We start from the raw sequence: 13,660 nt of genomic DNA on the forward strand, positions 1-13,660 counted from the left end.
CAGGGTTTAAACAGACTTTATTGTTACATGGGAGGCCCTACCAAGCAGGGCCTTATAAACCAATACATGTGGTCCCAGGATGTCACCATGGAGGAATGGAGAGGTCATGGTTGCAGAAGAGGTCACTGTAACTGAAGGACACGATCCCAAGGAGGCCGGCCAGGGATGCAGCAGACATGTCAGGACAGGCTGGGGTGGCCAGGTCACAGCGCGAGTGAGCGAGGGCAGCTCCCTTCACTCCCGCTTCTTGTAGCTGTCCAGGTGTGACAGGACCCAGCCCGCGGGCAGGAGGAAACTCACGAAGCAGGCGGTGAGCGCGATGGTGACATCCTGCACAGGAGAAGGAACCCCCAGAGTAAGGTTTCCACAGGCTTCTCAAACAGCAGAAAGCCCCCTCCAGGAACCAAGATTCAGGCTCCAGGGGAGGGGAGGGGAGGGGAGGGCGGTAGCAGATCCAAGGCGCCCTTGAGCCCTTAAGGTAAAGAGTCAGATGTGGGGGTGGAGGGTCAGCCCGGATCAGGATCCATGGTGAAACCTACCACCAGATGACAGTGAAGGGACAGGAACAAGGATTTAAACGTGTCCTAGAGCAGGTATGCTGGGACCTAGGAACCTTGCATAGACCAGTAACTCTAAAAAAAAAAGCACCTCCCCCTCCCATGAGGACGCGGGTTGGATCCCTGGCCTCGCTCAGCGGGTTAAGGATCCGGCGTTCCCTGAGCTGTGGCGTAGGCTGCCAGCTGCAGCTCTGATTAGACCCCAAGCCTGGGACCTTCCGCATGCTGCGGGAGAGGCCCTAAAAAAAAATAAACAAACAACTCACACAACCAGGGGTCAGGCTTGAGTTCAAATGCCTTCTTTACCACTTCGCTCTGTCAACCACGAAATGGAGATTAACGGCCCTTTCCTGGGGTCACTGGCAGGACCGAAGGAGACCAGCCCGGCAGTCCTAGCACCGTGCCTGGCACACAGCAGCCACTCAGCTGCAACTACTGTCACTGTTATTCCTCCACCCGCTGCGCTCTCCAGGCTCTGCTCCTAACCGCAGGTCCACTAACCTGGACTCTGAAAGCTCGCATTCAAGGCCGACTGCTGCCACTGAGGCAATTGCAGAAAAGGGCCAAACAGCTGAAAGTCATTAAGGGTTAAACTCTCCCATATTTCTGAGAATTACTAAGGCCTACTGGGGTCCTCCTGACCCCCCCCCCCCAATAATTAAAAGCGCCGACAGCCGTCAGCCACCCCCACCCCCTTCAATAAGCCAAGGTGTAAACAGGCTCAGGCAGAGCAATGGAAGCTTGCTCGAGCGTGCACAGCGAAGGAGTCAGGGCTGGACTGACTGAGCACCGTCTGTCGCCCGGGCACCGTCCCCTCGTTTGCGCCCCCCAGACCTGCCCAAACCAGTGCTGCTGCTCCCTGCTATGCTGAGGGCCCCCGGCAGGGCCCGCGGCATCTCCCAGGCCCTTCGCGGCCTGCTCCTTACCATGGACCCGAGCTGCTCCCGCGGCGGCTTGGAATGAACCTGGGCACGTGGCACCAGGAGCCGTCGGGCCGGGCCTGTCAGGCCCCTGAGCAGCAGCGGAGTCAGCGCGGACATCACGGCAAACAGCCGCCTGCAAACAGCTCGCAGCCGGAGCCCAAGGTCGCGAAGTCAAAATGGCGGCCTCAGCCGGAAGTTCCGCGGCTGCGGAGGCAGGGGAGAAGAGCGGCCCGGAAGTCCCTAGGAAGTGACGTAGGGATTCACCTCCTGCTGGCCCCTGTCAGTTTTTGGCGCCTTCCTCAAAACAGCCAATCGACTCCATCTTACCACCGAAGGGCGGAGCACGGGGGGCGGAGTTACTTCCCTTCATGTCCCGCCTCCAAGGCAGTCCATCTTCGTGAGTGCCAGATGTGACTACCCAATCACATAAGCCAACAGCCTAGGCGGCACCCTTGACTCCTCCCTCCATTCATTCTCAAATCTCTATTCAGTAATCCCCTCTTCCCGCCAGGCTTCCTTTATTTCTGACCTGAATGTCTGGAACTTCCTTATGGAATCTCCCCGTCTACTATTCTGCTCTCCACTTCCTGTCTCCATGCGGTAGCAGCCGACCTTTCTCCCGACCTTCCTCCCTTGTCTTTATTTTTTCAGGGCCGCCCCTGCGGCATATGGAAGTTCCCAGGCTAGGGGTCCAATCAGAGCTGCAGCTACGGGCCTATGCCACAGCCACAGGGACTGACTCCAAATCCGAGCTACAGCTTGCTGCCTTTGCCGGATCCTCAACACATTGGCAGAGGCCGGGGATTGAAACTACATCCTCATTGATACTAGTCAGGTTCTTAACCTGCTGAGCCACGATGGGAACTCCCCTCCCTTTAAACATAAATCTAACCAAGTCCAGTCATTACACCTACTTTAAAAACCCGTGGCTCCTCATTGCTTACTAGACAAAAATCTCAATTCCTGAATGTCACTGTCCAGCCTATTCTACCCTCCTGGCTCTGTGGTTCTTCCCTGCACCCCCACTCCCCCATCCCAAGTCTTTTGTTTCTTCGGATCTTGTGTTCTATAGAACACTTTTTCAGCTCTTACCTACCTAGCCTTTCTTTTTCACCACTGAAACTCCTCCTTCCAGGCCTCCACTTACTGATACAACTAACTTTAGTCAACAAATATTGGAGTTCCCCTCGTGGCTCAACAGTTAATGAACCTAACTAGTATCCATGAGGTTTTGGGTTTGATCCCTGGCCTCACTGAGTGGGTTAAGGATCGGGTGTTGCTGTGAGCTGTGGAGTAGATCACAGACGAGGCTCGGATCCTGTGTTGCTGCAGCTGTGGTGTAGGCTGGCAGCTACAGCTCTGACTTGACACCTAGCCTGGGAACTTCCATATGCCGTAGGTGTGGCCCTAAAAAGACAAAAAACAAAACACACACACACAAAACAAATATTTACTAGTCTCTGCTGTGTGCCAGGAACTGTTCTGGACACAGACTGAGCAAGGTGACCAAGGACTCCCTTATCACAGAACTGACATTCCAGAGTCAGAGACGGACACTTAATGAGAAGTGCCATGATGTGAAAGGAAGGGAAGGGGCAGCACTGTCTCAGGAAGCCTTTTGCCACCTCTGTGCCCAGCAGCCCCTGTGGTAGGACTGCCACAGCTGTGGCCTCCGCCTCTAGCCTAGGGACCATCTGAGGGCAGAGCCTGCCTGTATCAGGTTCATCACTGTCTCCAAAGGGTCTGACCCACATTCCAAGAACATTTATGAATTGCAGGAGACTAAAGAGTAGGTAGAGGAGAACAGGAAAGGGGCAGGGGAACCGCCACCGAGCTGGGCCTTACCTGTATGATTTATTCATTTCACCTTCACTAAGTGTCATGAGGTAGATGTAATTATTATTTCAAATGTTTTACAAGTGAAGAAATAAGCCTGGAGAACTGCATGGCCTAGTCAAGGTCATGCAGCTTCAAGGCTGCCTAGCCAGGATTCCAGGGCAGATCTATCCATCCAAAACCCCCACTTTTTTTTTTTTTTGGAGGTTCCCAGGCTAGGGGGTCCAATAGGAGCTACAGCTGCTGGCCTACATCACAGCCACAGCAATGCCAGATCCGAGCCCTGTCAGCAACCTACACCACAGCTCACGGCAAAATGCCAGATCCTCAACCCACTGAGCGAGGCCAGGGATTGAAACTGCAACCTCCTGGTTACTAGTCAGATTCATCTCCTCTGCGCCACACGGGAAGTCAGAAACTCACACTTTTATCCACCACAAAAGCTGCTACAAAGGGAGAATTTCCAGAAGTTCCAGTTTTGATATCATGGCCAATAATATCAAAGGCTCCTTTTACATCAAAGGATGGGGGTCAGGTAAGGTGACAAGAAACCCGGAAATTAAGAGCTTTGGGGGAGAAGCCCCTGCCCCATGGGAGCAGGGAGGTGGGTGTACTCACAGAAAGGTGGGAAGGGACCCAGAGTGCTCCAAAGGGCCGGCCGTGCCTGAACTTCGTGGAGGGATGGGCTCCCAGGCCCTGAGCCTCCAGGGCCCTTCTCCACCCCTCCCAACTTCTCCCCCGCTTTGCTGGGTGTTGTTAATGTCCAGCAGTCTTGGTCCAGCCTCACCCCCAGCTACCAGGCCCCTGCCCTCACCCTGCTCGGGCCCTGGCAAAGAGCTCAGGACAGAGGCTTCTAAGCACCTTCCTCCCCCATCCCAAGGCGCGATGGCCCAGCCCGGCTGCCTGGCCCTGGGAGAATGAAGGGAGAGGGACCTCTCTGCAGCCCTATGGGCTTTGTCGGTCCTTTGTCCTGTGAACAAAGTAGTAACACCTGGATTAGAGCGTTGCCGGGCAGGAGGCCTGGAGAGACTTTGGGAGGGGACAGGCCTCTCTGGTTCTCTGGGTCACTCCCTTGAAGAACCTCACATTCATCTCCTCCGCCCTCCGCTGGAGGAAAAGGAGTGTACATGTGTTGAGCTGGCACATCGGTGCTGTTCCAGGACTTTCCACATGACTCCGGTGAGGCGACGTCTTTCAGAACCTATGTCAAAGGAGTTCCCCATGTGGCGCAGTGGTTAATGAATCTGACTCGCATCCATGAGGACGCAGGTTCGATCCCTGGACTCCCTCAGTGGGTTAAGGATCTGGCGTTGCTGTGAGCGGTGGTGTAGGTCGCAGATGTGGCTCAGATCCCATGTTGCTGTGGCTGTGGCGTAGGCCGGCGGCTACAGCTCCGATTGGACCCCAAGCCTGGGAACCTCCATATGCCCTAAAAAACCAAAAAAAAAAAAAAAAAGAAACCACGTCAAAGAGGAGAAAAGAAAAGAGGCTGGCCAAGGTTAGGTTAAGACAGCTGAGTCTGGAAATGCTGGGGCAGGGTTGGCACCTAAATCTCTGCTCTCTCCCCAGCCCCCCAGCAGCCCACCCCTCCCCCAAACTGGGGACAGTCCTTCGACCAGAGAGCAGTGAGTCTGGGTGATGTTTTACACAATGAAACACTATAAAGCAGTGACAAGAAACAAACGACAGCTACAACACGGATGGTTCCCACAGACACAGTACTGAGAACCAGCCAGACTGTGTGACTATTTACATGAAGTGCGACAGCAAGCAGGACTGGGGGTGGGGGTGGGACCTGATGTCAGATACTGGGGATCCTGGGAGAAGACAGAGGGCATAGGATCAGAGAGGCACCGTGGGCTTTCTGGTTACGCGAACGTGTCCATTCTGTGATATCCCATCATGTGGCTGGACATTCATGACCCAGGCAATCTTCTGTGTGCCTGTAATACTTCAGTTTAAAACGTTTTAAAACAGATAAGAAGAAAGCAAGGAAAACATAATGTGTGACAGGATCTCTTTTTTCTAAACTGAAGAGAGGTGTTCCTGTCAGGGCTCAGCGGGTGGGGAACCTGACTAGTATCCACTAGGATGCAGGTTCAATCACTGGCCTTGCTCAGCGGGTTAAGGATCCAATGTTGCTGTGGCTGTGCTGTAGGTCGGCAGCTTCAGCTCCGATTCGACCCCTGGACCGGAAACTTCCATATGCTGCACCTCAGCCCTAAAAAAAAAAAGATGTGCTTAAAAAAAAAAAAAATCTAGAGAAATAGGTATGCATAGATAAAAGCTTGGAAGGACACACACAAATTGTGAACAGTGGTTGTCTCTAGACAGTGGCAGGAAAATAGGTAATTTTTGGTCTTATTCTGCTGCATTTCTAAGACTGCCCTTTGGGCCTGTCTTACAGCATTAGAATAAGCAAAGCAAGGAGGCAGCTGGCTGACCTGAGGAGGAGGGATGTTTGGCCTATGGGTGACAGACTCTCCAGGAGGCGGGGACCTTGGACTAGGCTTCCCTAACCTCTAACGCCCTGGCAACTGCTGTGCCATCTGCAAGGATGCGGAGCTCATTCCCCCACCCAAGACTGCCCCCTAGGCTCCAACTGTTCTCCTGCCTTGGGATGAGGCCTAGAGAGCCCAGCCTGGGTCCTGGCTCTGATCCAAAGGCCCAAGCTGTCACCCCCTTCCCTGAAGGGGGCAATGGGAATAGATCCCAAGCCTTCGGGACGGGTAGGGAAGCCTCCCTACTCCTGAGACCAGCATCTGCCCTGATGGTCAGATATGGACTGAGAAAATCCCAGGTGCCCCATCCCAGGACTGATGCCCAGACCCCGCTGGCCATACAGGGCTTAGAGAAACACTGGTGACCCCTGCCGAATTCTTGGCTCCTGTCCATTAAAGGCTCTGGCCTAACAACTGCTCTCCCCAAATACGGAGCTGTGAGTTGGGGGAGGGGCCAAGCCTCAGCCTTGTGGGCCAGGGGCATAAATCCCTCAGCTGCCCACCCCCAAACACACACACCTCTGGGACTTTGCCACCTAACAAAGCATCTGACACAAAGCTGGTCTGCACTGGAGCAAGGGGTCACCAACCTCCCCGCCTGGCCCGAACCCTTCTCTTGGCACATCGAGTGTGGGCTATAAAGTGAAAGAACCACCCCAGGGCTCTGAGGGCAGCTGCAGCCTCGCTATAGGCCTGTGGGCACCATCTCCCTCGGGTGAGGGTAGCAGCAGGAGGTCCCTGCAGAGCCTCGGGCGGGGCCCAGTGTCTGAAGGAGGACATTCAAGAGAGAAGGAGGGGAGTTCCTGTTGTGGCGCAGTGGTTAACGAATCCGACTAGGAACCATGAGGTTGCGGGTTCGGTCCCTGCCCTTGCTCAGTGGGTTAAGGATCTGGCGTTGCCGTGAGCTGTGGTGTAGGTTGCAGACACGGCTCGGATCGCGCATTGCTGTGGCTCTGGCGTAGGCCGGTGGCTCCAGCTCCGATTCAACCCCTAGCCTGGGAACCTCCATATGCCGTGGGAGCGGCCCAAGAAATGGCAAAAAGACAAAAAATAAAAATAAATAAATAAAAAAGAGGGAGGGTGTTTATTTTAATCTTCGCAATAACTCATCAAGGAAGGTGTGCCTACTTCTCTGATGAGGAAACAGGCCCACAGAGGTCAGATAACTTTCAGGGTCACAGAGCCAGTGACCAGGACTCTCAAAGAGGTCTTCCCACCACCCTCTCCCTCCACCCCCACCAGACTGTACACTCCACGGGGTGGAGGAGAGTCACATCTGCTCTAGCTGCAGATACCCAGAGCCTGACAAACCAAGAGTCAAATGCAGGTGTGAACCCTGAAGTCCACGCTCCTTCCAGTACATCAATAAATGTAGATAACACTTGCTGTTATAAAGGGTAATTTTGGGTTTTTTTTTGCTTTCTAGGGCTGCACTCGCGGCATATGGAGGTTCCCAGGCTAGGGGTCTAATCAGAGCCACAGCTGCCAGCCTACACCACAGCCACAGCAACTCCAGATCTGAGCCCCATCTGCAACCTACACCACAGCTCATGGCAACGCCGGATCCTTAACCCACTGAGCAAGGCCAGGGATCGAACCCGCAACCTCATGGTTCCTAGTCAGATTCATTAACCACTGAGCCACAATGGGCACTCCCACACAGGGGTTTTTCACTAAATACACACTACAGTTCTACACAATCTGCTTTTTATTGAATCCATGGATGCAGAACTGCAAATAGAAAGGGCTGACTCTTCAAAGGTCAACCGTACCTCAGTGCCAGCCTATTTGTTTTTTAAATTTTTTTATTATAGCTGACTTCATTGTTTTATTTACTTATTTATTGTCTGTGCCTACAGCATATAAAAATTCCCAGCCCTAGCGATTGAACCCAAAACCACAGCAGAGACCTGAACCATTGCAGTGACAATGGCAGAGCCTTAACCTGCTGTACCACAAGAGAATTCCAATTTTTCTTCTTCTTCTTCTTCTTTTTTTTTTTTTTTTTTTCTTTTGCTTTTTAGGGCTGTAACACATGGAACTTCCCAGGCTAGGGGTCTAATCAGAGCTACAGCTGCCGGCCTACACCACAACCCCAGCAACGCCAGATCCAAGCCGTGTTTGTGACCTACACCACAGCTCACGGCAACACCGGATCATTAACCCACTGAGCGAGGCCAGGGATCAAACTGAGAACCTCATGAATCCTAGTCGGGTTCATTAACCGCTGAGCCACAATGGGAACACCTGGTTCTCTCTTTTTTTCCTTTTTTTGCTTTTTAGGGCCCCACCTGCAGCATATCAAGGTTCCCAGGCTAGGGGTCCAGTCAGGGCTGCAGCTGCTGGCCACAGCCACAGGCCACAGCCACAGCAATGTGAGATCCAAGCCGCGTCTGCGACCTATACCACAGGTCATGACAGCGCTGGATCCAGCAAGGCCAGGGATCAAACCTGCAACTTCATGGTTACTAGTCGGATTCATTTCCGCTTCACCACAGTGGGAACTCCTCTTTCATTTTTTTCCTTTTCTTTTTTTTCTTTTTAGGGCCACACCGGCAGCATATGGAGGTTCCCAGGCTAGGGGTCGAATCACAGCTGCAGCTGAAGGCCTCCACCACAGCCACGGCAATGAGGGATCCGAGCCATGTCTGCAACAGCTCACAGCAATGCCAAACCCTTTACCTACTGGGCGAGGCCAGGGAAAGAACCCAAGTCCTCATGGATACTAGTTGAGTTCCTTACCACTGAGCCACAACGGGAACTCCTAAATGTTTTCACACGCCGCTGTGAAACATCTTTCTCTTGAGAGATCCCCTTCAGAGCCTATCTTCACAGGCCGTCCTATCACAGCTAGGGTCACACAGAGAAATTTTGTTTTTTGGTCTCTCGTCTTTTGGGGCCACACCTGTGGCAAATGGAGGTTCCCAGGCTAGCGGTCTAATCAGAGCTGTTGCTGCCGGCCTACACCACAGCAACACCAGATCCTTAACCCACTGAGTGAGGCCAGGGATCGAACCCACAACCTCATGGTTCCCAGTCAGATTCATTTCCACTGCGCCACGATGGGAACTCCACACAGAGAAATTTTAAATGGAGGTTTTCATGCAAAAATGGGAGAAAAGGGCAGAAGAGCCAGCCCTGGTCTGGAAGCAAGGAGCCCCTAGGGCAGGACAGGGACAGAGCAGGGTCCCTAAGGGGCATCTGCTCTTCCTGGGACACAGCTGTCACCAGGCCAAGGATGGGGTGGGGGAGGGTGGAGATGGGGGTGTGGCTGGAGTGCCACAGGGCAGGGGGGGAATGCAGCTGTCAGGCCTAGGCCCCCTGCAGCTGGCTGGAAAGGTGCAGCCGTCAAGGATGGGGGTGGAGAGTGGGGGTGGTCAACCTCTTTCTGCCTGCTGCCCACAGCCAGCAGCCAAGTGTGATGAGCCAGATTGTCTGTGACAATGGAGCAGGCTTGGCAAAGGTCACCCACAGCTGTGGTGGGCATGGCAGTCAGGTCTCCAAGTCTGCCCGCCACTGTCCCTCCCCTGCAGTAAAGATGGGTAAACTGAGACTAACAAAGGGGCAGGGCTGCTGGGTGGCAGGACCCCCCAGCACACCTAAGGCCTCCCTTCCCAGGCTCCCCAGGGCGTCTGAATGAGCTGGAGCCAGAGGGACCCATACTAGGGGAAGACGCCCAGAGCAAGTGCAGCATCCTGACGCTCAGGCCCCCCGTGGAGCAGGGCCTCATCAGCAAGTAGGACGACCTGAAGATTGGCCACCACAGCCTCTCCAACAGGCTTCAACCCAGTGCTGCTCACCAAGGCCCCACTCAACTCCAGGCCAGCAACAAGATGACAACGACCCAGGTCGTGCTCAAGACACTGAGCCTTCCTGTGTCATGTGGGTGGGCGGCCAAGCAAGCCTGTGCTGAGGGCTCCACGGCTCTGGTGGCACCAGTTGGGCCACGCCCCCACTCATCCCTACTGTGCTATGACCCTGCATCTGGGCCCCTCTGCCTCTGGGCCCACCCGACTCTACTCCCAATCCCGGGCCCTCTCCCCACTTCCTGACCCCTGACCTCTTCTCTGACCTTTAGCTCTGAGTGAGTCCCAGGTCTTTTCATCGTTTTCCAGGCCCCATCTCAAGTCCAGGCCCCCAAAGGGGCTCCATCCCTGACCCCCACACCCTATCTGCCATGTCCCCCACCCCTCCCTACTCCCTGTATCCAGCATCCAGGACACAGGCTGCCCTGGGGTGTAGACCACTTCCTCCTTCCCCTCTGAAGCCCCTGGTAACCCACACCCAGGCATGACACCGGACTCCAGGAGTGGTGGCACCCCCAGCATGCCTACCTGAGGGCTATGCTCTGCCCCTTGCCACCCAGCGCCTGGACCAGGAGGGCCAGGACCTCACTACCTTTTTTATGGCCAAACTAGCAGCATAGGTAAGTTCCCAGGCTAGGGGTCCAATCAGAGCTACAGCTGCCGGCCTACACCACAGCCACAGCAACGCAGGATCCGAGCCACATATTCAACCTACACCGAAACTTGTGGTAACATGGACCCTTAACTCACTGAGCAAGGCCAGGGATCGAACTTGCATCCTTATGGATGCTAGTGAAGTTCTGAGCTTGCTGAGCCACAATGGGAACTCCACGAAGATCTTCAATGAGTGCAGCCACTTCCTTGTCACCACTGGTGAGGGGTGGGGTAGGTGAGCCACCCCCAAAGCCCACTTCCCATAACAGCTTCCCCCTGTGCCAGGGAAGGCCACCCAGGGGCACAGGAACTGGTGCACCAACCTTCCAGGGCTTTGGTGCTCACAGTCCACAGTGGAGGAGGCCAAGCACACCCGTGGGCAGCTGCAGCTGGCTCGGGCCTCCTCTCCACCTTTGCTCATGACTGTAGCCCCCAAGCCCATTCTGTTGGAGATTCGGAGCCCTGTCACTCGGTCCCTTTCCTGCAAGGCCTCCCTCCCTCCAACCTTGGGGTGGCCGACCCCGAGCACAGGGCAGCCCTTCCTCTGCCAGCAACAGTAGCTCTTCGTTTTCTCAGAGCAGGGACCCCTAAAGCCTCAGTACGGGTTTTGGGTACACCACATCCACTCCGCACAGGCGGGATCCAGGCAATGCAGAAACCGAGAGCACAGACGACGCATGCGCAGAAGTGCACCCCGCCTCACAATGCGCGCGGGGCGCCGCTCTCCCTCCCAAGTGATGGGATTCCGAGGGCTGCAGTCAGAGGGGGGCAAAGGGGCGAAGCTGGGCTGCAGGCTCTGGAGCCAGGGCTGGGCTGCAGGCTCTGGCAGAAGATCACGCAGGGACATCGAAGGAGAGCTGGGGTCTGTGGCCCTGGACTTTGAGCATGACTACAGGGGACGCCTTCTCCTCTGGAGAAAAGCTACAAGCGGCCTGACACAGGCTGGTCATCACCAATGGCCCTATCCCTGTCCCAAGTCCCTCTCCCAGCCCTCCACTGTGGCCATTCCTTGATATTGACCTTCTCAACTCGTCTCCCCTCTTCCTGTGCAGACTCCATGGGACAGAGACAGGCCTCAGGAGAGAGCGCCCCTACTGGCAAGGCCCTGAGAGGGAAGCAGGACCTCAGGACCAACAGGTGTCTGCCTTGCCAGGCGTGGAGTCCGCCAGAACCTACAGCCCACAACTCCACTGCAAAGTGTGACACTGACATCTGAATGGCCTGTACGGCAACGACGTCCGGTCTGGGGGCACGACCATCTACCAGGGCACTGCCCAGGCCCCCAGCACCATGAAGATAAAGGTTGAGGGGGAAGGGACCCTCCCAACCACTGGAGGACTGTGCTGGCAGATGGCTCTTCCTCAGAAGCAGAAACAGCTTCTCACAGTTTCTGCCAGGAAGGCAGCCTGGGAGGGAAGGGACTTGGGAGTCAGGCAGAAAGCGGAGTCCCCTGGCTCACTACTGTTTTTTTCTCCTGCTCCCTACACCTGGGGCATGTGGAAGTTTCCAGGGCAGGGATCGAACCTGCACCATGGCAGCAACCCAAGCTGCTACAGTGACAAAGCTGGATCCTTAGCCCATTGGGCCACTAAGGAACTCCACTGCTGTGTCTTACTTGGCCCTCCTGGGCTTCAGGTGACCTGTCAGATGGGGACAACACCTCCAACCCGAGGTGTGAATCCTGACCCTTCCACCAGGACCAGGGACAAGTCACTGCACACGCTAGGACTCTCAACTTACCTTTAAACGGAGACTACTCCCTCCACAGAGGACTAGCGTTGCTGCCTGGATTAAAGGAGGTGATCAGAGGAAGTGAGCATCGCCCAGTGCTCGGTGCTCAGTAAGCGCTAAGTGGGAGTCGCTGATCCCAAAGGCCAGCTAACTCCCCCACCACAGCCAAGTAAACTACGCGCCTGCCTCGGGCTGGCTGGTCTCCAAGGCGCCTCTGCAGCATCTCCCTAGCCGCCCAGCCCCTGGACCTCAGGCAGTGTAGAATCCGCCTCTGTTGCACTTGGAGAGGGAGAAACCTGTCGTGTTTGAAGTGACCGCTTTCAGAACCTGGCGGTACACACCATCAGGTGGCCAGGCTTCTCACTGGGGAAACACAATTCCCTCCAGATGGGCTCAGGCTCTGACCGAAGTGGAAGACCTCCCACCCAGCCGCTCCAGCTGCTCCCCGAAGGGGTGGCGCCCCAGCAAGTGTCACTCAAGTAAAGAAGTCTGAGCTACTGCTGGAAGGAGGACCAAAGAGGGAACCGGGCCATTTAGGAAGGGGGAGCGGAGCGTACAGGTTGGGCCGAGGGTGGCAGTGGGCAAAGAAAGGGCTTCCACCCGCCCAGCTCTGGCCGCTTACCCTGTAGCAAGGGGATGGCCGAAGCAAGGAGGGCCTCCTGGGATCAACCAGCCCTCGAGGAATATGGCACTCAGGAGGCACAGCCCGTCACAGGGGAACGTCTGCGGCCTGACCCGCCAGCATGTGAAATGCTCTCCCCTTTCCCAAGGATGGATGCCTCTCTTTGCGCCTCCCAGGCAGGACAGCTGCACAAATCACCCCTGGCTGTGCCCCTCCCGCGGGACTGAGGCCACAACCCCATGGGACAGCTATTAACCCCTCTCCTTCCCCCAGATCACTACCCGCCAGGGCGCAAATACTCTGCGTGGCCTGGGGCTCCATCGTGGCCGCCCTCCCCACCTTCCAGATGTGACCACTAGGCAGGAGTGCGAGGAGGCCGGCCCCTCAGGTCCACAGGAAGTGCTCTGAGCCCTGGCTCCCGGTCCACTTCCTGCCTCTCCGCCCCGCTCACCCTGGGCCAGGCGCGGGCAGGAGTCCCGCCTGGGAGAGAAGCCGCGTAGCTCCCTCGGTCACACTGGGAGCCAGGGCCTCCCCAGCTCCTAACTTTCCTGCCCTGTCAGGCCTGGCGTGAATTACTCTTCCTCTGAGCCTTTGCCTTTTGTGAGTGGAGGCAAGAGGGAGCTGGAGCCTTTTTAAGAGACAAAAAGTACCCTAAGAAGCCAATACCGTAAAAGGGGGGGAAGCAACGCAGACACCCTGGCCTGTTCAACTCCCACGCGGCACTCTGGAATTGAGCCACGGATGCCTACTGTCACAACACCTGGCTTGGGACTCTCACCAGTGGGCAGAGCAGGCGCCCCTCTCAAGAGACCACCTCTGACCTCTAACCAGGGCTTTTAGGAAGTGGCACCCACACGCATGCGGCCTCGGTTCCCCCGCCTGGCTGCTGGCCCCAGACACCCTGAAGGTCTTGCAGCCCGCAGCTTCCTCCACAGGAAGGGGTGTGAGGCGGTCCCAGCAACGTGAAGCACTGGGCAGCCTGAGGCCACGCGGCCCGGGGCAGCCCAGCATCAGGAAGCCGTTCCGCAGC

General features: G+C 55.9%; 1 protein-coding gene across 1 annotated transcript; it reads right to left on the reverse strand.

Moving 5' to 3' along the window:
• On the reverse strand, positions 1 to 1,661 carry COX8A (cytochrome c oxidase subunit 8A). The gene is made up of 2 exons (XM_003122583.6): positions 1,484 to 1,661; positions 1 to 330 (listed from the first exon to the last, which is right to left on the reverse strand). Exons 1-2 carry the CDS (start codon positions 1,595 to 1,597, stop codon positions 235 to 237), a joined length of 210 nt encoding a protein of 69 aa, XP_003122631.1. The 5' UTR covers positions 1,598 to 1,661; the 3' UTR covers positions 1 to 234.
• Positions 1,662 to 13,660: the final 11,999 nt, after the last annotated feature.

Source organism: Sus scrofa, chromosome 2, assembly GCF_054392235.1.
Source record: "Sus scrofa isolate SSC_HxYL_T2T_F1_AM1 chromosome 2, Sscrofa_HxYL_maternal_Yorkshire_Landrace_v2.0, whole genome shotgun sequence".
In the NCBI taxonomy this organism is placed as follows: domain Eukaryota; kingdom Metazoa; phylum Chordata; class Mammalia; order Artiodactyla; family Suidae; genus Sus; species Sus scrofa.